Here is a 24,910-nt window from a genome sequence, read left to right on the forward strand (position 1 = left end):
TATAGTTAATGATAAGTGCTCCTGCGTTTCTTTAACAATGATTGAGGTCTTCCAAACATGCAGGTCAAAGTGGCAATATAGCCAAGCAACCTGCATGTTTAGCGGGCCCCGCTGACGTCACTGAACAATATCGACGGCCAATATCGTCCTCTGAATTACACAGTTCACGTACATATCATGTTGACCGTGAAGCACAGCCAAGGGATGTTATATCTCCAGATATATCGGTGCAATGTCCTGTGTGTACAGGCGCTCAGCAGACCGCCAGCAACTGACATTACAGATTGGTGGGCACATGTAAATGCCCACCCAGTTTTGGCATCAGGGACGACACATTGGGTCAACAATTGTTAAGGGTGTATACGCACTTACCAATCATGAGATAGGTTTGCTGATCAACCAGAAGGCCAATCGGTTGTCCTAGTGTCTACCCAAAATTAGTTTAATGTCTGCACAGTTTTTTCTACATTTTCTAAATACTTTTTTGGGCAGTTCAATGTCGTTTTCTTGCATTTTTGAATTTAGGTTTAAAAATTAAATTAAAAAAAACACATAAAACATCATTTTATCAATGAACCTCTGATTTTACAGAGACTCTTTGCCGGGAAAAAACTCTAAATTGCCGTGAAGTCTTATCCATTTGGTTGATCATGGTTGCACGTGATCACTACCCTAAGCTTGTGTTATATATATGTATTTTGTCTGGGTAGTATAAACAGAGCGCAGGTCTATGATGCGGCAAATTGAAGCGTGTGTTATTGTTTAACAGATTTTATGATTCATATGTACATTCTTTATGCTACAACGGGTTACACAACAAACCATTCCCACAAGGCATATGGCACAAGCGGGTAGCTCGGAACACGCAGTCATCTATTAATTTTTTACTTCTATTTCTTTCCGTGCATATTCTTGTGCTGACAGAGAGCCAGACAGGACGCACCTGCACACAATAAGGGAAACCAGGAGGTCAGTTATATACAGACATGTTATTTGGGGGTGGGTGGGCCTGCGCAAGGCTGGTAAATGACATCGACATACAATCGCTCTGTAGAGAGGGGGATAAACCGGATGTGTTGGAAGATAAATACCAGACCACGTATTTCAAAAGTAGAGAAGTTATTCTGAATACAAGATGGAAGGCAAAGTCCATAAGGTGAAACTGCGCAGATACACATTTATAGCACAGCTGCTTGAAAGCCAGGAAAGATGACATTTTTAGACATAAAGAGCTGATGGAGAGTCGATACCTATAAACCAGGGATGGGGAACCTTTGGCACTCCAGCTGTTGCTAAACTACACATCCCAGCATGCACTGCTAAAGTTTTGGTATTTGGCCATGCTAAAACTGTTGCAAAGCATTCTGGGATGTGTAGTTCAACAACAGCTGGAGGGCCAAGGGTTCCCCATCCTTACTATAAACCATTTTGTGTCACTGCTGTCTGTCTGGCCCCTCCCTTTAAGACTGTAAGTTCACAAGAGCAGGGCTCTCTCCTCACCTTTACCTGACGGAGACCGGTAGTGCCGTGCCCATGTGATGCTCACACATCCATTCGGGATGCGAGCGTACCGCCAAAAATCGATGGATGGTACCGCCAACCACAAATGATTTTTTTAGGCATTCGCAAAAAAAAAGTCAGCCTGAACGGTCTTTTATTTGCTTTCAGAAAGGTCTGAGAACGGGGCGGGCGCCATCGTCCTGTGACGTCAGACACCTGCCCTGTGCAGGGTTCGACGCGTTGAGAGTGCCAACCCGTGAATCAGGAGTCTCTTAACCTGAACTCATCTGAAGACCCAGCTATATAAACTTAATCCTGATTCTGTAATAAGCGTCAGAAGAAACACTCATCCTTCCTGTGATAAAAGGTTTATCCTCGTTCAGGCAAAGCTTTACTTCTCTGAATGCACTAGATCAATGCAATGGGGCGTACTGGCTGTGGCCAACAGTCTCCGTCAACATTCCGAGAGCTACCGTGAACCAAGGCAATATGGTAAGCTGGATGACCAATGTCTACCTTTTATCTTCTAATTTTGTGCAGGATAAGTATTGGTTAGGTCTAAATTGTAGTGGGCTAAAGGACTTCCTGACATCACAGGGGAAAAAAGGGGGCGGAGAGAGGAGGAGCAAGGTCAAAAGAAGGGTCCCAAAATGGACCGTCGCGGGCTCGCTTCGCTCGCCATGCTTCAGGCACGGTGGCTCACTCCGCTTCACTCGCCACCTGGTTACTAAAGGCAACCAGTGGTGGCGTGGATAGTGAAGCAGCAAGCCCTCTGCCTTGCTCCTCCCCCTGGGCGTGGAAGGTCCTTTAGCCCACTACAATTTAGCATCTACCGATAAGTCTGTGGAAATGGCGGGAAAATATGCCAGGTAGAAATATCATGGCAGGGAGAGAACATCTACTTCTAGTTCCTGGATATTTGCGGAAGGAAAATACTTCGGTACTCTTTACCTAGAACGGCGCCCATCGGGGTGATCGCGGGATCGCGGGCAGTACATAAACGGCCGCGACGCGATGCCCGCGATCACTGCGATTTTCCCATAGGGAACAATGTTAAAAAGCCAGATTGACCGCGATTTTGCATTCAATGCCCGCGATTTTACCATAGGAATCAATGTTAAATGGGCTACAGAGCCCAAATAGGCTCAATTAACCCTTAAATGTCACCCCAATTTTTTGACGCCACCCCACGATCCCCGCCAACCCGAAGCGTGGCGAGCGCAGCGAGCCCGCGAGGGGCGGCGGTACGCGTCCTCCGACCTTTTCATGCCCTACTATCCACGTCGGCGTGGAGTTGAGAATAGAATAGTGTGGCGAGCGCAGCGAGCCACCGAGCCCGAAGCGTGGCGAGCGCAGCGAGCCCCGCGAGGGGACGCGGATACCTTCACAGTTATACGCGTCCCCTCGCGGACTTCACAGGTGTCCGTGGCGACGCCGACACCTGTGAAGCCCGCGAAGGGACGCGTTTACCTGTGAAGGTATCCGCGTGCGCTCGCCACGCTTCGGGCTCGGTGGCTCGCTGCGCTCGCCACACTATTCTATTCTCAACTCCACGCCGACGTGGATAGTAGGGCATGAAAAAGTCGGAGGACGCGTACCGCCGCCCCTCGCGGGCTCGCTGCGCTCGCCACGCTTCGGGTTGGCGTGGATCGTGGGGTGGCGTAAAAAAATTGGGGTGACATTTAAGGGTTAATTGGGTCTATTTGGGCTCTGTAGCCCATTTAACATTGATTCCTATGGGAAAATCGCGGGCATTGAGGCATTTTACATTAAAATCGCGGTCAATTAGGCTTTTTAACATTGTTCCCTATGGGAAAATCGCGGTCATCGCGGGTACACGATTTTGATGTACCCGCGATTTACCCGCGATGACCGCGATTTTTTACCCCCGACGCCCGCGATTCTGATCGCGGGCGCCGTTCTAGGTAAAGAGTACCAATACTTCACTTGTGAACATCTGAATTTTACTATTAACAGATTGAGCACCCCTTAGTTGAGCTCCCACTCCGCACCCGGCAGAATGCAGCTGGGGAAATCGGTTGGGGAGTCATTTTCCCGAGACACAGACCATTTTCCAAATTTCTGACATGATGGATTATTTCTGAGTGCCCATCTGACAATTTAGCCACACCAACACGGTCACGTTGTCGGAGAACGCTTTGAGGTGCTTAGAACTTGGAAATTCCAAAATGCTAACCAGACGGTTCTCACCTGTAATAAATTTAAGGACAACTTTCTTTCTTGCGCACTCTGTGCTCCCTCAGCTGCCTGTGTTGTCAGATAAGCTCCCCTACCAGATGTTTTTCAATAGGTTGACGGTACTAAGTATTGAGGTCACAACAATAAACTAGCTCTGTTTTTGGGGGATTTTGGTTCTGCAAATAACCTCATGGAGGTTCACCGGAATCCAATCATCTACAGATTTCTTCTGGCATATCTTTCTTTGACCTTGATTTTTAAACATCCTTCCAGTGTTGATAGGACTATGGCGGTAAAAACTACAGCTGTTATTTAGATTTTTTTTTTTTAATCTCCAGTAATGGGATCTTATCATTCCCATTTTCTGGGAGAGGAGAGCTAGGGGTATGTAAAGCTCTGAAACAGAGGGATCCTAATTTACAGACTAGTGATATTTATCTAATACATCACTTGATCTCACCTTTATCTGGTTAATACACTATGGCCCTGATTCGGTTTCACTCGCAAAAGCAAATTCGCTCTTTAATGGACAAAACCATATGGGGGGCGGGGGGGAGAGATGTAACATGTGCAGAGAGAATTCGTTTTTGGTTGGGTTTGTACTTCAAACAGATATCTATACTGCAGTGTAAAAATAAGGCAGCCAGTGTTTACCCTGCACAGAAACAAAATAACACCCAAATCTAACTCTCTCTGCACATGTTACATCTGCCCCACCTGCAGTGCACATCGTTTTGTCCATTAGAGAGAGATTTAGCTTTTGTGAGTGAACCAAAATCAGGCCTATATACGGAGATTCAAATGACAGAATGAAAAGAGAAGCAAAAAGTTCTGTAACACTGCTTTACTATCTTTAAATGTTGTGATCCTGCACCCATCATTGTTACAAGTGATCCCAGAGATTATAGATATCTCCGCCACACAGGTTTGTGTAATACCCCTTCTCCACGGAACAAAAAAATCCCAGCTTAAAGCACATGAATGCGCATGAACCTGGGATTTTGGTCAGTGGAAATGGCTCCACCCAGGTTCAGTCACCCGGGAATACTTTTTAGGACCCTGACTGGGTTTTACTATGGAAGGACTGGGTGAGCTACAGTGTAAATGAGTCATTTGTGTCCCGTTTACAACACAGGTAAGATGCATTCCTGTGTGTGGAGGTCATTTCAAAGCGTCAGCACTGCAGCCACGATTATCCCGGATCGGTGCCATGGTGTGAAAAAGGGTTTGGCCCAAATCTGAGCGGTGGTCCAATGCAGAGATTTGGTGAAAATTCCGGGCATCCTTTTAAATTTACCAATGCTATTACTTTATGCTAAGTGCAATGTTATACAATTATTCCTGGTCTAGTTTCCTCCATTCTGACTACTGTGATTCAATCACTGCATTGGCCCTCGAATTGCAGATCTGTATATATCTAGCCAAATGAAAGTACAGAATGAGTCATTCATTTATATGTCAATCAAATTATGTACGCTGGCAGCCCATGCCTGCAGGTGCCATACAGACATCATGCGTAATATAATAAGCTGCTGCCAAGATCAATTGTACTCACCTCACTCAGGGGTAGATTTATTAAGCTCGGTGAAGTGATAAACTGTCTGTTTTTTATCACCGGCCAATCAGCTCCTACCTTTGAAGATACGGGCTTGGTTTGAAACATGACAGGTAGGAGCTGATTGGCCGGTGATAAAAACCAGACAGTTTATCACTTCACAGAGCTTAATAAATCTGCCCCTCATTGAGAATGAACTGCTGAGGGGACACGCCCAAGAGCCGTATATTATACAGCAGCCAACACGTACCAGTGACCATACTAGGATAGAACCCTAAAGCGCATATATTATCCAATGGGCCCCACAGGGTGAGCTCTGACCAATCAGCAGTGCCATCCTCTGCTGTCATTCAGGGTCATGCTGCAGAGCAGGTGAAGGGTAGAATACCATAGAGAGTGTGTTCTACCATTACCCCGCCCGCACTAGTATTGGCCAATGGCAGGAGGGATCTAGGTGTCACTATTTCAGGGGACTTAGTGGCAGATTTATTAAGCTAGGTGAAGTGATAAACTGTCTGGTTTTTATCAGCAGCCAAATCAGCTCCTACCTGTGAAGTTACAGGCTTGGTTTGAAAACGGATTGGCCGGTGATAAAAACCAGAGGCTGTATCACTTCACCAAGCTTAATAAATCTACCCCTCAGAGGCCTGTAGGCAATGTAACAAAGCAATGAAGAAGGCAAGTCAGATGCTTGGTAGCATAGGGAGAGGTATCAGCAGTAGAAAGAAAGTAATAATGCCCCTGTATAGGTCATTGGTACGACCTCATCTAGAGTACTGTGTTCAGTTCTGGAGGCCATATCTCCAGAAGGATATAAATACATTAGAGACTGTACAAAGAAGAGCAACTAAAATGGTGCATGGCCTACATCACAAAACGTACCAGGAAAGACTAAAAGATCTTAATATGTATACTTTAGAGCAAAAAACCCATTGGCACCCAGTTTGCCACTGACTCTCTGCCATCTGTGACTAACCATCTATGGCCGATGACCATCCCTACTCCACGCGATTGATTTGAGCTGTGCGATGTTACAGTTGACGATCCGATTAAATCAGAGAAGGTGGGCAATAAAGCCTCGGTAAGCCCCTGCACAGGAGAAGTACAGAGACTGGAGGGAGGATCCTTCTTGGTCTTAAAGAGCAACCACAGAAAAGGTAGATTCCTCAGTCAGGGGCAGCATGTCCCGCGTAGCATGTCCAACGTTTAGCCCCAGCAAGTGCTGCAACCTAATACATCCATCAGTGCAGGAGGAATCATCGCCCTTTACACAGAGTATACTGTGCAGCACAGGAAGCAGCCACAAGGGCCAATGTACTAAGCCTTAGGGACAGATGTATCAAGCTTCAAAAAGTGATAAAGTGGAAAATGATCAACAACCAGCTAATCAGCTCCTACCAGTCATGCTACAGGCTGGTTTTGAAAATCAACAGGTAGAAGCTGATTGGCTGTTTGTTGATCACTCTCCACTTTATCTCTATCTAAGGGCCAGATGTATCAAGCTTCAAAAAGTGATAAAGTGCACATATATAAAGTATCAACCAACCAGCTCCTAACTCATTTTCCAAACACAGCCTGTAACATGGCAGTTAGGAGCAGATTGGGTAGTACTTTATCTTTCTCCACTTTATCACTCTCCAAAGCTATGCCAGCTCTTTGCCCCAAAGAGAGCTGACACACATTGCACCCACTGGCCCAACACTCAAGCTGGGAGCAGCTAACTAATGGGGCCTACACACAGTGATGTCAGGGCATTTTTTTAAGCCAGGCAAGTCCAAATGATGGTCCACCAGCTGTTGTGAAACTACAAGTCCCATCATGCCTTGCCACAGTTTTGCTATTAGGGAATGCTAAAACTACTGCAAGGCATGCTGGGATGTGTAGTTTTACAACAGCTGGAGGGCCACAGTTCTAAGCGATCTCACTAGATCGCTCCGTGTGTAGAGGCCTTAGCGCATGCTGGATAAATATAGTAATCGCCGGGCAGGGCCAGTGTTCACTCTTTCAGTTTCCCCAGCAATATTTATGTACAACCCTATACTGATCTACGGTGATATAACCTATTTACAGTAGAATGGTTACATAACATTATCAGCTCCATCCGCCCAGTCTGTCCCTCGCTCACCAATCAGATTACACCTTTTTTTTTTGCACCCAAAGCTACTTAAAGCAAATACTGTCCGAACTAGCAAGTATCACGATCTGCTAATGGGAGCGCGAACCTCAAACAAACCACAATAAGGTGTGTGGCCGACAACCAACCCCCCATGCATCTCAGTAACTCAGCATGTTGTCCAGACCCAGATCTTGTAATATCTGAGAGACACTGTTCTATTTAATACTGCACTTGGCAATGGGTAAAAGTGAATACACTGGTCACATAATTATCTCTAGGGGCCAGATAGATCAAGCTTTTAAAAGTGACAGAGTGGAGAGGGATAAACAGCCAGCCAATCAGCTCCTAACTGTTACGTTAAAAGCTGGGTTAGAAAAAGGACAGGTAGTAGCTCATTGGTTGTTTATCACTCTCCACAGTATCACTTTTTGAAGCTTGATACATCGGGACCTTAGGAGCAGGTGTACAGTATGAAGCAGTGATAAGGGAGGAGAAGTGATAAAGTGCCTGGTACTTCACCAGCCAATCAGCTCCTAACTGTCCCTTTTTAAACGCAGCCTGTAACCTAACAGTCAGGAGCTGATTGGTCGGTGATAAAGTACCAGGCACTTTAGGACTTCTCCTCCCTCATCACTGCTTCATACATCTACCACTCAGTGTGTTATCATAAGGAAAGTTTGAATTATACCAGAAAAAAAAAAATCAAAAGGTTCTTGTGAATTTACAGTACATGCAGATCCAGAGCTGCTGTTATCATCAGTGCGGAATAAAGATAATGCATTAAACGTGGAATAAAAAAAAAAAAAAAGGAACAGATATAACTGCAGTGACTATAAATGAGTGTCGAAAGAGGAGGTTTGAAGCTATACAACATGCATGCACTGTTTAATGGGTCATTTTTAAGGGGCATATTCCTAATTTTGTCATTTGCAATCTTCAGATTCAGATGGATCTGACAGACCAATCTGCCCTAAAAAGCCCAAATCTGAGCTTCGTCAGACCAGATATGCGGCTGAGTCTCAAGCTGGCCATACACCTACAGATTTATTGTCAGATCTGGCTGTTTGAAACAAAAACCTGGTAATGGATGAGAGCAAAATGACAGTTGACCATCTGTTTTAAAATGCTGGAAAACTGCCAAAAACTGTCATTCAGATATTACCAGGATTTTTTTCCAACCAGCCAGATCTGACAATCCATCATCTGTAGATGTATGGCCAGCGTCAGAGCCATCTGACACAAAAATCCTTGGTGCTGCACCGAAGAGCTATCTGATCTGAAGCTGTCAGGGGTTTACAATTTATCAGATGAATAGAGTGAAAAATTAGTCCAGGGTCAGATCAGATATCTGGGAGAGTTCCAGGGAAATATGAAGAAATATGTCCCACAGCCTCCTAACAGGTAGCCCCAACCGCTCTCCCTTCAATTTTCTAGTGGTTGTGCCACATGCGCGTAAATTGAAATGTACATAAAATTCTGCCATCACACTTTTAAATCCATCACCATCAGATGCAAACTATCGATGGTAACCCTCACATGACCCCACTGAGTGGCACACCCCACATTCTCCAGAATGTTCCCTGCCGGAGTCCCTAGAGTTAGGATGGAGAGCATGTAGTGCCAAATAAACTACATTACTCACCCCCTCCTATTCTCTATGTAACCTGCCTGCACTGTGCAGAGGAACTAATTTATAGCCTCGGATTTGTAAATGTACTCAGTGACAAACATTTCATTAAAAAGACAGCTGACAATTCAAATACCATTAATTGTGAAATAAAGGGAGACCCCACCATAATGCCATATTTCCCCAACAGGTAAAAATATACAGCAGTTTAGGTTTTACTCCCTGCTGCTTGCTTAATTAGCTTGCTACTCAAGAGACACCAGACAGAAAATGATTTTCAGAGTGGTCAATGGACAATTGGCTCTACTGGGTGGCCAGACTAGAAAAATATGACATTTAGGTGGTGGGGATCACCATTACAACACTTCCAGGCGCATGCACACAAAAACACAGGTCAACACGATGCATGGATGTTGAAAAAGGGATTTTCCAAAATGGTCTAGAACTCCGAAATCACCATCATCCCATATAGTAGAGGGGTTTTTGTTTTTAATCCTAATTTTATTTTTTTTAAACGAGGTATTTTCCAAAACGCTGTGCCTCATAGATTTCCTGAAGGATCGACAGCTCTCCCGAATATGAAATCAGCCCTCTACCATGTGGGTGACATGGCGCATGAAGGGTGATAAGATGGCAGAAGAGTCACACAAATGGCCGATCCTTTGTATTGCCTCAGAGGGGAAAATGGAACAAACAAACAAACACAGAACTGTTTAAAAATTCATGAAAAGAAATAAATCAATGCAAATGCGCTGGACTGAAAACAGATCTATGTGATAAATGGAGGAGTCGCTGGCTCCGGAATACTGCATGCTGGCTCGATGAATGACAGAAATAAGATATGACGACACGATACATCACAGCACAGCACAGGCCTGCTACAGCACATCAGCCTTACCGTGTATATGGCAATTCTACAAACTGCGTAAGAGATCTGGAGGCACTCTGACACTGTCTAAAATTAAAACACAAGATATGGTCACCTCCACATAACCGGATTATTCTCTCATTCCACAGAACATAGTAAAACAGGTGTCGGGAACTTCCTATAAATATTTAAAAAACAAAACAAAAAACACACAGACACATGGAAACTACAAGACATAGGAAAAATGACTAGTTAAGCTTTCTGTAACACGGGATGCAGTCGACAATATCTAGGTCTAGCTTGTGTCGTCATTCTGTCAATGTCAACCATTCTTAGGTGTCAACCTAGACATTGTCTATCATCTAGAACATAGTAACATAGGCCCTTATTCTGATTGAGTTGGATGGCCGATGGTTGGTGTTTGCGCATGTGCGAACGCCTCGCACGTCCGAACACGGTGTGAGTTCCGTGCAGAAAATGATCGGTCGGAACAGTCCGAGCAGGGGGTGGAGAGGGCGTGAAGGGCCATTCACCCCACGTTTCATGGGTGTTTCCATGAAAATCCTGGGCGTACGTATGGTGATGCGGCCATGTCGCACATGTGTGTGTGTGGGGGGGGGTGGGGGTGCAGTGGCATTTTTGGAACCAGGATTGGTCCAAGTGCCTGGGGTTGTTCGTGGTGGGGGGAAGGACCCCACGTCTTTTTTACATTTTTCTCTCTTAATTTGATGGGGGGGGGGGGTTTAGGTCTACCTGTAACTCCAGACATATGCAATTCCTCAGCCTAGCTGTCAGAAGCAGGTGGGGTTTAATGACAAGGAGCAAATCATAACACTTTCTTACCCACATAATCCCAGTGAAGAGGTTTAGTAATATACACAAAAACTAGTCAAACAGCAAATAAGTAAATCTATAATTGCAGATGCAGCCAGAGATAGTTTTATTGAGACGTGATAAAATGTAGCTGTATATTCACAGACAGAACAAAGCAGGCACGGAATTGGTGTATTATCAGCAGATAATAGAAAGCTCTGTAGTGTAAGGCACACTTATAAGGTGTACACTCATTGGCAAGAGCATTGGTTGACGGTATATGGCCCTGGTATTATATGCAGGAGCATGATTGAAGGTATGTGGTCCTGGTGCAATAAGTGAGAGTATAGCTGAAGGTATGTGGTCCTGGTGCAGTAAGCGAGAGTATAGCTGAGGTATGTGGTCCTGGTGCAGTAAGCGAGAGTATAGCTGAAGGTATGTGGTCCTGGTGCAGTAGGCGAGAGTATAGCTGAGGTATGTGGTCCAGGTGCAATAAGTAAGAGTATAGCTGAAGGTATGTGGTCCAGGTGCAGTAAGCGAGAGTATAGCTGAGGTATGTGGTCCTGGTGCAATAAGTAAGAGTATAGCTGAAGGTATGTGGTCCAGGTGCAGTAAGTGAGAGTATAGCTGAAGGTATGTGGTCCAGGTGCAGTAAGCGAGAGTATAGCTGAAGGTATGTGGTCCTGGTGCAGTAGGCGAGAGTATAGCTGAGGTATGTGGTCCTGGTGCAGTAAGCGAGAGTATAGCTGAAGGTATGTGGTCCTGGTGCAGTAGGCGAGAGTATAGCTGAGGTATGTGGTCCAGGTGCAATAAGCGAGAGTATAGCTGAAGGTATGTGGTCCAGGTGCAGTAAGCGAGAGTATAGCTGAAGGTATGTGGTCCTGGTGCAGTAGGCGAGAGTATAGCTGAGGTATGTGGTCCAGGTGCAATAAGCGAGAGTATAGCTGAAGGTATGTGGTCCTGGTGCAGTAAGCGAGAGTATAGCTGAAGGTATGTGGTCCAGCTGCAGTAAGCGAGAGTATGGCTGAGGTATCTGGTCCTGGTGCAGTAAGCGAGAGTATAGCTGAAGGTATGTGGTCCAGGTGCAGTAATCGAGAGTATAGCTGAAGGTATGTGGTCCAGGTGCAATAAGCGAGAGTATAGCTGAGGTATGTGGTCCTGGTGCAGTAAGCGAGAGTATAGCTGAGGTTTGTGGTCCTGGTGCAGTAAGCGAGAATATAGCTGAAGGTAAGTGGTCCAGGTGCAGTAAGCGAGAGTATAGTAGTACGTTTATTTATAAGGCGCCGCAAAGTGTCCGCAGCGCCGTACATAGCAATCAAAAAACAAATTACAAGGTAACGTACAGGGTGTGTTGAAAAATACAGTATGAATAGGGGTATAGCTGGTAGAACTAAAATCAGCATCAGTTCAGAAGTAGGTGTCAAAATTGTCGAGGAGACTGAAGATGAAGTAGAGGAAGGGAAGAACAGGACAGGAGCACAGGTGAGGTAAAGACGTAGGGTGAGTAGGTGAGGAAGGAGGACCCTACTCATAAGAGTTAACATACTAAAAATAGGTGGGTGGACGAACGAAAAACAATACGATAAGTAGGAACGGAGGGGAACGGAGGCAGGATAGGAGGATGAAAAGAGGTTAGGAGGAGGGATAGGCTAGTCGAAAAAAGTGGGTTTTGAGGGAGCGCTTGAAGGAGGTAAGGGAATCAGAAAGCCTGATGGGTGGCGGGAGGTTGTTCCAGTGCAGGGGGGCAGCGCGAGAGAAGTCTTGGACACGGGAGTGGGAGGAGGTGATTAGGTGAGAGGTCAGTCGGCGGTCAGCGATGGAGCGAAGAGGACGGGAGGGAGTGTGGATAGAGATCAGTGAAGAGAGGTAAGGAGCGGTGGAGGAGGAGAGAGCCTTGTAGGTGGTGGTGGTGAGGAGTTTAAAGAGAACTCGGAAAGGAATGGGGAGCCAGTGAAGAGATAGACAGAGGGGGGAGGCGGAGGTAGAGCGGCGGGAGAGGAAGATGAGCCTAGCAGCAGCGTTAAGAATGGATTGGAGAGGTGCGAGGCGGGTGAGAGGTAGCCCAGAGAGAAGGATGTTGCAGTAGTCAAGGCGGGAGATGACAAGAGAGTGAATGAGAATTTTGGTCGCGTCAGTGGAGAGGAATGGTCTGATGCGTGAGATGTTGCGTAGGTGAAAGCGGCAAGACTGTGAGAGAGCACGAATGTGGGGGGTGAAAGAGAGGGAGGAGTCAATGATGACACAGAGGCAGCGCGTTTGGTCGGTGGAGGTGATCTTGGTTTCACCAATGCTGATGGAGATAGTGGGAGAAGAGGGGATGCTCGGGGGATGGAAGATTAGAAGTTCAGTTTTAGCCATGTTTAGTTTCAGGAAGCGTTGGGTCATCCAGGCTGAGATGGCCGTATAGCTGAAGGTATGTGGTCCTGGTGCAGTAAGCGAGAGTATAGCTGAAGGTATGCGGTCCTGGTGCAATAAGCGAGAGTATAGCTGAAGGTATGCGGTCCTGGTGCAATAAGCGAGAGTATAGCTGAAGGTATGTGGTCCTGGTGCAGTAAGCGAGAGTATAGCTGAAGGTATGTGGTCCAGGTGCAGTAAGGGAGAGTATAGCTGAAGGTAAGTGGTCCTGGTGCAGTAAGCGAGAGTATAGCTGAAGGTAAGTGGTACAGGTGCCGTAAGTGAGAGTATAGCTGAAGGTATGTGGTCCTGGTGCAGTAAGCGAGAGTATAGCTGAGGTATGTGGTCCAGGTGCCGTAAGTGAGAGTATAGCTGAAGGTATGTGGTCCTGGTGCAGTAAGCGAGAGTATAGCTGAGGTATGTGGTCCAGGTGCCGTAAGTGAGAGTATAGCTGAGGTATGTGGTCCTGGTGCAGTAAGCGAGAGTATAGCTGAAGGTATGCGGTCCTGGGGCAACAGGTGTGCCCTTTATTATATAATACTGTTATAACAAGAGTTGTGGTTGCAGTGTTATTTTGATGAAAAGCAGACAATTATGGTAAGGAACACACTGGGGGTTAAGCAGCTATAGAAACAGATTTGGTTTACATAACTGAAATTCCTATATGTGTAGCTACTTTCCAACATCAGTTATTATTTTATTTTAAAAAAGGATCTAATTTAGATGATCGTAACTAAAAAGATTAAAAAAAAAAACCCACTAAGATGAAGTTATTAGTAAAGAATTCGTACAAAATTTGGGGTATTATCACAGTGTGTTAGGGGCATACACACAGGGCAACCCTGCCTCGGCCGAGCGGCATGCTTCAGCGCAATCAGTCAGCACACACATGGCTGTGCGCTGAGCGACTGGAGGAACAGCTCTGTGATCTAGGGAAAGCGAGTACAAGCACTAGCTCTCCCTGGGGGGTGAGAGCGATGAGTGGGACTGCGCACCGCCATCGCTGCAGGGCATACACATGGAGCGGTAACAGTTTATTGTCAAAAATGAATTTCTCTTCTCATGCAAATGTGGAGATTCGCGCGGGGAGGGGGGGGGGGGGTCATTCGGGCGGGGTTTACCTAAGCAGCGAATATACGCTAGCGAGCAGATCTCAATTAGGCCCTTAGTTTTCGCTTACACCTCAGGAGTCTGCAAGAGGAAGAGCCACCCCCATGGTTACTGGGTGTCGGTCAGGATCTGGGGTATGGGATCCAAAAGGTGACCAACTCATGTGTTGGACACATGATCTTTGGATGTAATTTATACACATCAAGCAGCTGGGTGTTGAAGCAGAATTAACAGGAACAAAAGTACCCTAAGAGTGGACAATGGGAAACAATAACCAGAACTGGGTGATTGGCGAGTACTCAGGTCATGGTCAAACCTGCCTTGCATATACACCAGGGAAACCAACAAGGAGATTTTGCAGGTGCAGCCAACAGGCAGGTCACAGCGCCCTGTCTGAGTTACCCAGTACGGGCACTAAAAATACTTGGAAGGTTTAAATACTGCTTCACGCAGCACCAAAAGTATAGCAATAATCTGGGTAGAACCAAGGGCGCAGCGTGCATCAGACTGGGTCCAATGGCGCAGCGTGCATCAGACTGGGTCCAATGGCGCAGCGTGCATCAGACTGGGTCCAATGGCGCAGCGTGCATCAGACTGGGTCCAATGGCGCAGCGTGCATCAGACTGGGTCCAATGGCGCAGCATGCATCAGACTGGGTCCAATGGCCAAGAACCCCTGGTGTGCAGGTGTGCAGGCGTGCCCAGATTGGCTAGCTCGGTCAACTGAATATCTACCTTGGCAGAGGAAGAATCACATGATGCAGACCAACATGGTAGAACCTATACCGTCAACTCCGCAAGAGAAAGGCCAGGGGAAATGCCACCCTGCTACAGCAACTTGTCACCCTCCATTGCTGCCACTTTGTCAATGGACTCAGACACGGAACCCTGTGATATCGCGCCAGAGACCGAACAGGAAAATAACAGGGTCTGATTCTCATGACAGCATCTGAACTGAGCTCAGCAGTGGCACAGGAGAAATCAATTGAATTTGACCCATATAGTATAAACAACTAAAAGAATATGGGAGAAATCAATTAGCCGTGATAGATTACTTTTCACAGATTTGTATGTTAAAAGGTCCATTAACCAGTGTTATCACCTATTACACATTACGTTAATAGGTATAGACTAGACAAGTGATGGCTAACCTTGACACTCCTGCTATTGTTGAACTACACATCCCAGCATGCCCTGCATTGGTTTTGCCATGGCCAAATAGCAAAACTGTAGCAGGGTTGGCTGGGATGTGTCAAGGTTAGCCATCACTGGACTAGACTATCGGGAGTTGGGAGTCTGATTGAATAGCCCTACCATTTTCACCCGCAGAGATTTACCACGGGTAACTGAATTCCCCCCTCTATTGCATGGCTTATAAGCAACGATCCACATCAATTCACTAAATATAAGATACGCTGCTTGTGAAAATTCAAACAGAGATTATGGGGCATACACACGGGGAGATTTCAGATTAATTTCTAGAAATTAGAAATTAAGCACAAATCGCTCAGTGTGTATAGCCCATATGTAGCTCAGAGAACACTGGCCAGGACAGATAGCTCAGCACACATCGCTGGTGCCTTGCTGTGTGCCGAGTGATCTGTACTTAACTAGTTCGCTCAGCACAAAGGCAAAGCCCCCCCTTGTGTATGGGGTATTGCATTTATAGCAAATGGAGTGGGAACCGGATAACTTGCCTAGCGAGCCATAGCCCCTGTGTGTAATCTTCAGACAAAGGGCCTGATGGATCAAGCTTCAAAAAGTGAAAAAATGTTGAGTGATAAAAAAAACCAGCCAATCAGCTCCTACCTGTCATGTTACAGGCTGGGTTTGAAAAATGTCAGGTAAGAGCCGATTGGTTGGTTTTTGATCACTCTCCATTTGATCACTTTTTGTAGCTCGATACATCTGGCCCAAAGTACGGTACAAAAGAGCAGCGGTGAGAAGAGCTGGAAGATGGCAACGTGTCCACCACACCTATAAGATGTCATAACGGCCACATACAAAAATCATACTATCACAGACAAAGGAGTTACAGATACACCATCAGCATTGTAGGACATTACTTCCGAACTAGAAATCAGGACAAAGCATTCCACATGCCCAGCACCTGTAGCACAAGGGACATGTAATGAGTTCTACTACCTGTGGTGGCCGCGGTAACAGTTTATTGCCCAAAATGAATTTCTCTGGTCTCCCAGAAGGTTACCGTTCTATTTTAAAACTCTATATAGAGTCAGTAACCTCACGGAAAGAACTTTTGCAGCCTCTCCTCCAGCTTATTTCACTTTAAATTCCCAAACACACAGTTCATAAAATAATCCATAACTGTAGGAATTAGACAAAAGGATTTATGAGTAACAAAAATAAACCAAACTGAACCCTAGCAATATAAAAAGGAAGAGCGCGGAATAAGTTCCTTATATGTGTATGAATCTGACTGCGATGACACACTGTGAAGCCTTTTGTCCTGGGATGACTAGAGAAAGCTCAGGTGTTATGCCAGGGAGAACTTTGTACACTGATCAGCGATTGTCAGCAGGTAGACCCGTGTGGCCCCCAGCTCCTTCCTGCTTTGTTACAGCTTGTAACCATTGTTAGTTAGAAGAGTATCCAAGCATACCCCTGCAGTCTATCTGGTCGCCATGGCTGCCACTATTTAACAGATCCAGCTGCGATGACTGGGATAGGACTGCATGCGGTGCATTGTATGCAATCCTTCTGTGGAGTTCAAGGGATATACCGAATACCACTTGAAGCCTCCAATAAGTCACACTACAGTATGGGGCCCTTCATATAGATATGGTCAGAAAACGTTTTGTGCACTTATTTTAAAAGGACATACATAGGGCGGTATTCAATTTGCCTGATTCGCCATGTTTTTATGGCGAATTTGTGCTGTTTGGCGAATTTCTGACTAAAACGGTGAATCACCCTATTCAATGACCACATGGCGAATACATTTGAAGGTTTTTTTCGCCATGATTCACCAATAGTAATCGCTATCTTTTTATGGAGAAGTGGAATGTGAACTTTTAAAATAAAGTGTTTTGTTTTTTACATTTGGTGTCTAAAAATCAGGAATTTTATTCTGAGGAGGGGCATGCTATTTTTATTCATGTGCTGTAAGCACCTGAATAAAGGGATTTTTGTAAGAACTTACCGTTCGAATCCCTTTCTCTGATATGGTCCTGGTGACACAGCTCAACACTGGGATGTAGGAGGGTCCGAAGGAGCCAGGCACCTATCCTAAAGTTTTAGAGGGTAGGCTCCTCCCCTACTGCATCCCTGGACTCTTCAGTTCAATCTTTCAAAGCCACTGGAATACATTAACTCAGTACAAACGCCTGCACATATTATATGCACATTTTATAACAGAAAACTGTTAACTTTTAACCATTTTAACATGAACATCATGAAACTTCTGGCATACTTACTGAGCGTAAGGGAGGGATCGCTGTGTCACCAGGACCATATCAGAGAAAGGGATTCGAACGGTAAGTTCTTACAAAAATCCCTTTTTCTCTTTCAATGGTCCTGGTGACACAGCTCAACACTGGGACGTTCCAGAGCCGGTCCTTTGGGAGGGTACGCTCAGGTCTGCAGCTCTCAGCACTGCTCGCCCGAATGATGCGTCCTCCGACGCGAACTCATGGAATCTATAGAATTTGGCAAATGTGTGAACAGATGACCAAGTGGCAGCTCTGCAAACCTGCTCAGCTGTGGCCCCATGTCGAACCGCCCAAGAGGTGGCAACTGACCTGGTGGTATGCGCATTTATTTTGGCCGGTACTGGTCTACCCACTTTGGTGTATGCAAAGGCTATCACAGACCGCAACCACCTAGCAATAGTCTGCTTAGATGCAGGCCAACCAATTTTGTGTACGTCATACAATACCAACAATGTGTCAGTCTTCCTGACACTCTTCACTCTGTCCACATATATGCGTAAGGCACGCACAACATCCAAAGTTCTCAACTTGTCCCTTTTCTTAGAACCCTCTGGGGGTTGAAACACAGGTAGAACTATCTCCTGATTTAAATGGAAGGTAGATACCACCTTCGGTAAAAACTGAGGCACTGTTCTTAAAACAGCCCTGTCATCATGAAAAATTAAGAAGGGAGATTTACATGACAAAGCTCCCAATTCTGAAACTCTTTTAGCAGATGCTACTGCTAACAAAAACACTAGCTTCCACGTGAGAAACTTAAAGTCAGCCGACCTTAAAGGTTCAAAAGGTGCCTTTTGAAGGCATTCCAAAACCAGTGATAGATCCCAAGGTGCTACTGGTTGCTTGTATGGAGGTTTCAACCTGGATACTCCTTGTAAAAAGGTTTGAATTTCCGGCAAAATGGCTATCTTTTTCTGGAAATAGATGGACAAGGCCGAAATCTGCACCTTCAGTGACTGAAGGCTTAGGCCCGATGAAAAACCATCTTGTAAGAATTCCATCATTCTTGATAGCTTAAAATGAGATGTATGAGCCTTTCTTCTCTCACACCATCGAATGTAAGTCTTCCAGACTCTATAATAATTTGCCGAAGATACAGCTTTTCTGGCTTTTATCATCGTCTGTACTACTGCCTCAGAAAACCCTTTTCTTTTCAAAATGGTGGTTTCAATAGCCAGGCCGTCAAAATCAATCGATCTGAATCCAGGTGATTGAATGGGCCTTGTCTTAGAAGGTCTGGTCTCAGAGGTAGACGCCATGAGTCCACAGACAACCTCTGAAGCCTCGAGTACCAGGATCTCCTTGGCCAATCTGGGGCCACTAAGATCACTGGAACCTTCTGCCCCTGTATTTTCTTCAGAAGTCTCGGAAACATTGGTACTGGTGGGAATGCATAAAGGAGATCTCCCTGCCAGTGAATAGTCATGGCATCCACTGCCTCCGCTAGTGGATCCCTTGTTCTGGCATAGAACCTGGGCACTTGACGGTTGATCCTGGATGCCATCAGGTCCACATCCGGAGTTCCCCACATCGAAGTGATTTGGTGAAACACCTGAGGGTGTAAGCTCCATTCCCCTTTCTTGAGCTCCTCCCTGCTCAGGAAATCGGCTTCTATATTCTCTATTCCTGGGATGAATATAGCCGATACAGCTGGAACATTCTGTTCCGCCCATAGGAAGATTCTGGATACCTCCCACATGGCCAATCTGCTGCGTGTACCTCCCTGGTGATTCAGATACGCCACAGCTGTGGCATTGTCGGTCTGAATCCTCAAAGGGAGGTTCTGTAACCTGTCTCCCGCCAAGGAAATCACTTTCCAGACAGCTCTCAGCTCCAAGATGTTGATTGGTAACGCTGATTCCTCTGCCGTCCACAGGCCCTGAAGCCTGAGATCCAGGACTATTGCCCCCCAGCCCCTGAGACTGGCGTCGGTAGTTACTATCAACCAGTCCCAGGTCTGTAATGACCGACCCCACTGAAGGGAATCTACTTCTGTCCACCATTTCAAGGATTCTCGGGTGTCCGAAGACAGCACTATCATCTCGGATTTCATGGTCAAAGTGTTTCCTGACCAGGCTGACAAAATGTTCCATTGGAACCTCCGAGAGTGGAACCTGGCAAATTGAAGCGTCTCGAATGACGCCACCATCTTCCCCAGGAGCTTGAGGCACCTCCATACTGAAATGCTCTGAGCCCTGAGAATCTCCTGGACTAGGGTGACCAGATCCCTGGCCTTTACCTCCGGGAGGAATACCCGATGAAGATGGGTGTCCAGTATGACTCCCAAGAATTGGAGCCTTTGTGACGGTACCAACTGAGATTTTTGCAAATTTAAAATCCAGCCGTGAGCCTGCAAAAAACTGATGGCCTCTGCCAAGTGACTCTGCAGCATGGCTGCTGACTCTGCTTTGAACAGGAGATCGTCCAAATAGGGTATTACTGTGATTCCCCTGAGCCTCAGCACCGCCGCCATTACTGACATTATCTTTGTGAATACCCTTGGCGCGGTTGCTAGCCCAAAGGGTAACGCCCGGAATTGTAAATGCAGGTCTCCTATGGCAAACCTCAACAAGGTCTGATGCTCCGGGTGTATAGGAACGTGCAAATATGCGTCCTGGACATCCATGGACGCCAAAAATTCTCCCTGGTCCAGACTCAGGAGTACTGACCGTAGGGACTCCATTTTGAAATGGTCTACCCATAAATGAACATTTAGGGATTTCAAATTTAGTATTGGTCTGAAAGACCCGTCTGGTTTGGGCACCAGGAACAGCGTGGAGTAAAAGCCTTTCTTCCACTCTGCCCTGGGGACTGGTGTAACCACCCCTTTTTCCAAAAGGGAGTGAGCTGCTCTCACAAGAGCTGTACGCAGCCGTGCCTCCTTTGGTAAGGATGTGGGGATGAACCTCTTCGGAGGCGGCCCTTTGCAAGGGATTTTGTAACCCTGTGTTATAATATCTAACACCCAGGCATCCTGGCCTAGAGAAGCCCAAGCGTCCCTGAAGAGTGTGAGACGCCCCCCCACTTTTGTCACTGTCGGGCGAAGCCCCTGACAGTCATGCAGAGGGTTTATCCTCTCCTTTTGTGGCAGGCTTCTTGTGAAAAGAGCCAAATTTTGACTTTTGTGTCTTGCCTCTAGAGGACTGAAACCTTCCCCTGAAAGACTGTCCTCGAAAGGACGCACCACCTCTAGGGGAGGGCCGAAAGGACGGCTTAAAAGCAGAAAATCTGGACGTCTGCTTTGCTGAGGAGGCCGGCAGGAATGTACTTTTGCCGCCCGTGGCCTGTTTTATAATCTCCTCTAATTCGGTACCAAAGAGTACCTTTCCTTTGAAGGCTAATGTTTCCAGAGCCTTCTTGGACTCATTGTCTGCTTCCCAGGCTTTAAGCCAAAGCACTCTCCTGGCATTAATGGAGACTGTGGACACTCTGGTTGCCATTTTAATAGCTTCCTCCTCTGCTTCCACTGCATATTCTGCCGCTGCCTTAATCTTTTCTGCAAGCAGTAATGCTCCAGGGTCAGCCTGCAGCATGGTGCATAATTCACCAGCCCACTCTATCATGGCCTTAGAGACCCAGGCTGAAGCAATAAGGGGCCGTAAGGTAAACCCCACCCCTTCAAAGATAGCTTTGAGGTTTCCCTCCAGCTTTTTATCCACAGAATCTTTAAAAGTTGCACCGCCCTGTACTGGTAATACAGTAGCCTTGGACAAACGTGCCACTGAAGCGTCCACAACTGGGACCTTTTCCCAGAGCTCCGCATGAGACTCTGGCATGGGGTACAGACTAAGGAATCGCTTAGGCATCTGAAGCCTCTTATCAGGAGTTTTCCAAGCCCCTTCTAACAATTCCTGTAACCCCTCATCTGAAGGAAAAGTAACAGCCTCCTTCCGCTGTCGCTTAAAAACACCTTTAACAGGAGTCTTATCCTCCACAGACAGCTTTAAAGCCTGCTTCACAGCTACAATGAGATCCTCTATACCAGCAGCAGAGTTCTCTTCCAAATCATCACCCTGATCCCAGGGGATGTCAGTATACTCTCCTTCCTCTTCATCTACCACAGTAGTTAAAGCATAAGACCTTCTAGGGGTCCCTGCCACATCATCCATTTTGTCCAGCATTTCACTGAACCTGTTGATCCCTTTAGCAGTATCCTGCATCACCTGAATCAGCGCAGGATCTGCCTGGGTAAGAGGCAAGGAGCCAGACGACTGCTGAGATGATGGCATAGGTCTCTGTGATTCTACCAGCCCATCACTCTGCCTGTCCAAAAGCTGCACCAAAGCGTTTACTGACCTGCCTAGGGCCCTGGCCCACGCAGGTTCCATCTGCTCTGCCCTATGGGGTTCACTGCCCATGGGTCTCACATCAGCGCAAGTAATACATAAGCCCCCCTTGGCCATCTGCTCAGGGACAAACTTTTGTGTGCAAACATTGCACGCGCTCAGTGCACTAAGGGCTCCCTCCCCCAAAACCACAGCCTGATGCTCAGACATGATGCAAGTGATAAATGTATATCTATCAGTATACACAGTGCAAACAATGTACAAGCGCTTATACAGAGGCAATGCACCCAGTCACTTATCTGTCTGTTGGTTTCAACTGCGGGGAAGCGATGCCCAGGAAATCCAAGTCACTCTGCCAGGATCAGTAAGCCAGCTCAGCTCCGCTGCAAGCGTTCTGAAAGGCGCCAAAGTCAGAGTGAAGGAAGAGACCACAGGTCCCTGCTGCTGCGGGGTCCGTGACCTTTTGGCGCCAACCACCCCCAGCCAGCCGCTCCTTAGGTAGGATTTCCTAGTTCCAGTGTCTCCCCCTCAACTGGGGATCACTTGGAACATGCCTGTCACAACGCTGCTGTCCTCTCATCTAGGAGCTCAGCGTGTAAGCTCCGCATAAAATGGCCGCCGCCATCACGGAGCGCCTGTCCCCCATGATCCCCACCTAAATGTGGAGCCGGTTTCAGGGTACTCCGGAGCCCAGGCAGCCTCTTAGAAAAGGCTATAAGCGCTGCACAGGGAGACCAGACAGTGTCTCCCCTGTGCACAGTGAGCTGACAGGACGCGCTTCTGTCAGCTCCTGCTGCGCTAGCAGTGTGAGGATTCACTATGAGAATCCTCACACTGTGCCTACCTAGCTAGGGTGAAAGTTAATAAAACAATAAAAATCCCCTAACTACTCTAATTCTTCGGCTGCTCCTGCAGCCCTTTAGAATAGCACCCACTCCAGTGGGCACCTAACACGAACTGAAGAGTCCAGGGATGCAGTAGGGGAGGAGCCTACCCTCTAAAACTTTAGGATAGGTGCCTGGCTCCTTCGGACCCTCCTACATCCCAGTGTTGAGCTGTGTCACCAGGACCATTGAAAGAGAAATATATTTAATTTAAAAAAAATATTTTTTTTTTTATTTTATTTTTTTTACACAGCAGCCAGCAGGGGGCGCCGGAGCCGAGCCGCTCATTACATATTCATATATTCACTGCACCCGATCGTTACGATCGTGTGTAGTGAATATACGCTCCCCTGCTGGCACCCCCGGGGGGCAGCCTGTGCTGCCTGGCACCCGGGGAGCCCACCTAACCCCCACAAACGCTCTGGGCCAGGCAGAGAGACTTCCATCTCTCTGCCTGCCACCGTCCTCAGGCTCCCTGCGGCAATCGCCGCAGGAGCTCATATTCGCCAGTCAGGGGCAGCGAGCCCCTGACACGTTGAATACCGGAGCCCGCCGGCTCCGGAACGTGGCGAATGTGCAGCGAATCCTAATACACCTCGCAGGTATTCTCATTGAATACCGCCCAAAATAGGAATCTCAACATATGATCAGTATCTATAAAATCATTCAATCCAGGATAGCTGCGCTGCAAAAACTCACAATTCTATGGTCTTAGGAGAGTCACAGAAAGGGCCCAACAACGAGACATCCGTTATAGGGGCCCAATTCAGACTGGATTGCAAAGCACATTGGACAAAACCATGAGAGAGTGTTAGAGTTACATCTGGGTGAAGAATAAAGCAGTCAGTATTTCCCCTGCACAGAAACAAAATAACTCACCCAAATCGAAATCTCTCTGCACCTGGTTTTTTGTCGGTTTTTTTTTTAGATTCATTTACAATTAATTTACAATCTTCGCATAAGCTTATAAAATACACAAAACATATAATAATATAATAATCAGTGTTAAACAGAGATGAGCCCTGACAATACTCTCTGCATATGTTACATCTGCCCCACCTGCGGTGCAGCACGGTTTTGTCCATTCGAGAAAAAAATTTGCTTTGCGACCCCCATGCTGGAGAGCCACAGCTTGGCCGGGCCTTCTGTAGAGCTTTCAAACCACACCCCATGAGATGTGAAAAATCCCAGCCGCACAAACGCTCAGCATTTTAGTAACCCTTCAGTCCTCTAGGGACTGAGCCAATGCTCCTCTACACCCTGCATTAGCTTGGCCTCCAAACTGTTGCACTCTCTATACTTCATAAAGTATGACATGTCCTTATTTTACTCACAACGTTCCAACATGTGCCACTGTGCGGTTCAATGGGAAGATATGAAGAGCACACATAAAGCATACCTCCCAACATTGGTGGCAGTGGAGGAGGGACACGAGCGTGCAGGAAATCGGGGCGTGACCACCCATTCAGAATGTGGGGTGAGGTCTCGCGGGAGAACCGCAGACATTAGGCAACACCCAACATTTTTGACACTGTTGGGGGCATGGCCAGTGCTGTTAAGAGCTGCTGGCCTTGCCCCATCCTCTCTGCAGTGAATAGACAGAGGGCGCATGCGCACAGCGTTTATTCCCCCGGGGTAGCAGGGGGGGGCTCCCATGATTCATTTATTAGGCACCTACCTCAATAACTGCATAATGTATGGACAGATTTACTCTCTGCGGCTGTATTTTACCAAATCTCAGACCTGCCTCTTCCTCACATTCATGTGCAGTCACCCAGCACCTCCTCATCCATCGCTGCCTCTGTTGTAACTGCCCATTAACTGTAACCTCAGGCTGTGCGGGTGCGGAGCACTCAAGGACCATGGTGTACTGTATAGTGGTGTAGTAGTTCATTACGGCGGCAGCTGAATCCTGGTTGAGATGCTGCACAGAAGGGCAAAAGGAAAAAGGGGGTGGGAGCACACGGCTCCGTGACAGCGCTTGAACAGTAAAAAAAAAAAATAATTTTAATGGGAAAGACTGGATGATCTTTACAAATTGTTTATTTAATATTGATATAAAAACAAACTGTATACAGTATAAAAGAAAAATGGGGGGGGGGGGGGA

At 46.7% G+C, this 24,910-nt stretch overlaps 1 protein-coding gene across 2 annotated transcripts in view; it reads right to left on the minus strand.

Annotated features, from left to right (window-relative positions):
* ARL15 (ARF like GTPase 15) overlaps positions 1–24,910 on the minus strand; it is a 235,068-nt gene that overhangs the window by 188,588 nt on the left and 21,570 nt on the right. Inside the window, exon 2 of one of the 2 annotated variants that reach the window (XM_083153757.1) lies at positions 9,896–9,952. The exons of the other annotated variant lie outside the window; for it this stretch is intronic. Within the exon in view, the coding sequence (XP_083009883.1) occupies positions 9,896–9,952 (57 nt within the window). The remainder of the gene's footprint in view (positions 1–9,895; positions 9,953–24,910) is intronic. 2 annotated transcript variants of the gene reach the window in all.

This window comes from Crinia signifera, chromosome 1 (assembly GCF_055691185.1).
Source record: "Crinia signifera chromosome 1, ASM5569118v1, whole genome shotgun sequence".
NCBI lineage: Eukaryota > Metazoa > Chordata > Amphibia > Anura > Myobatrachidae > Crinia > Crinia signifera.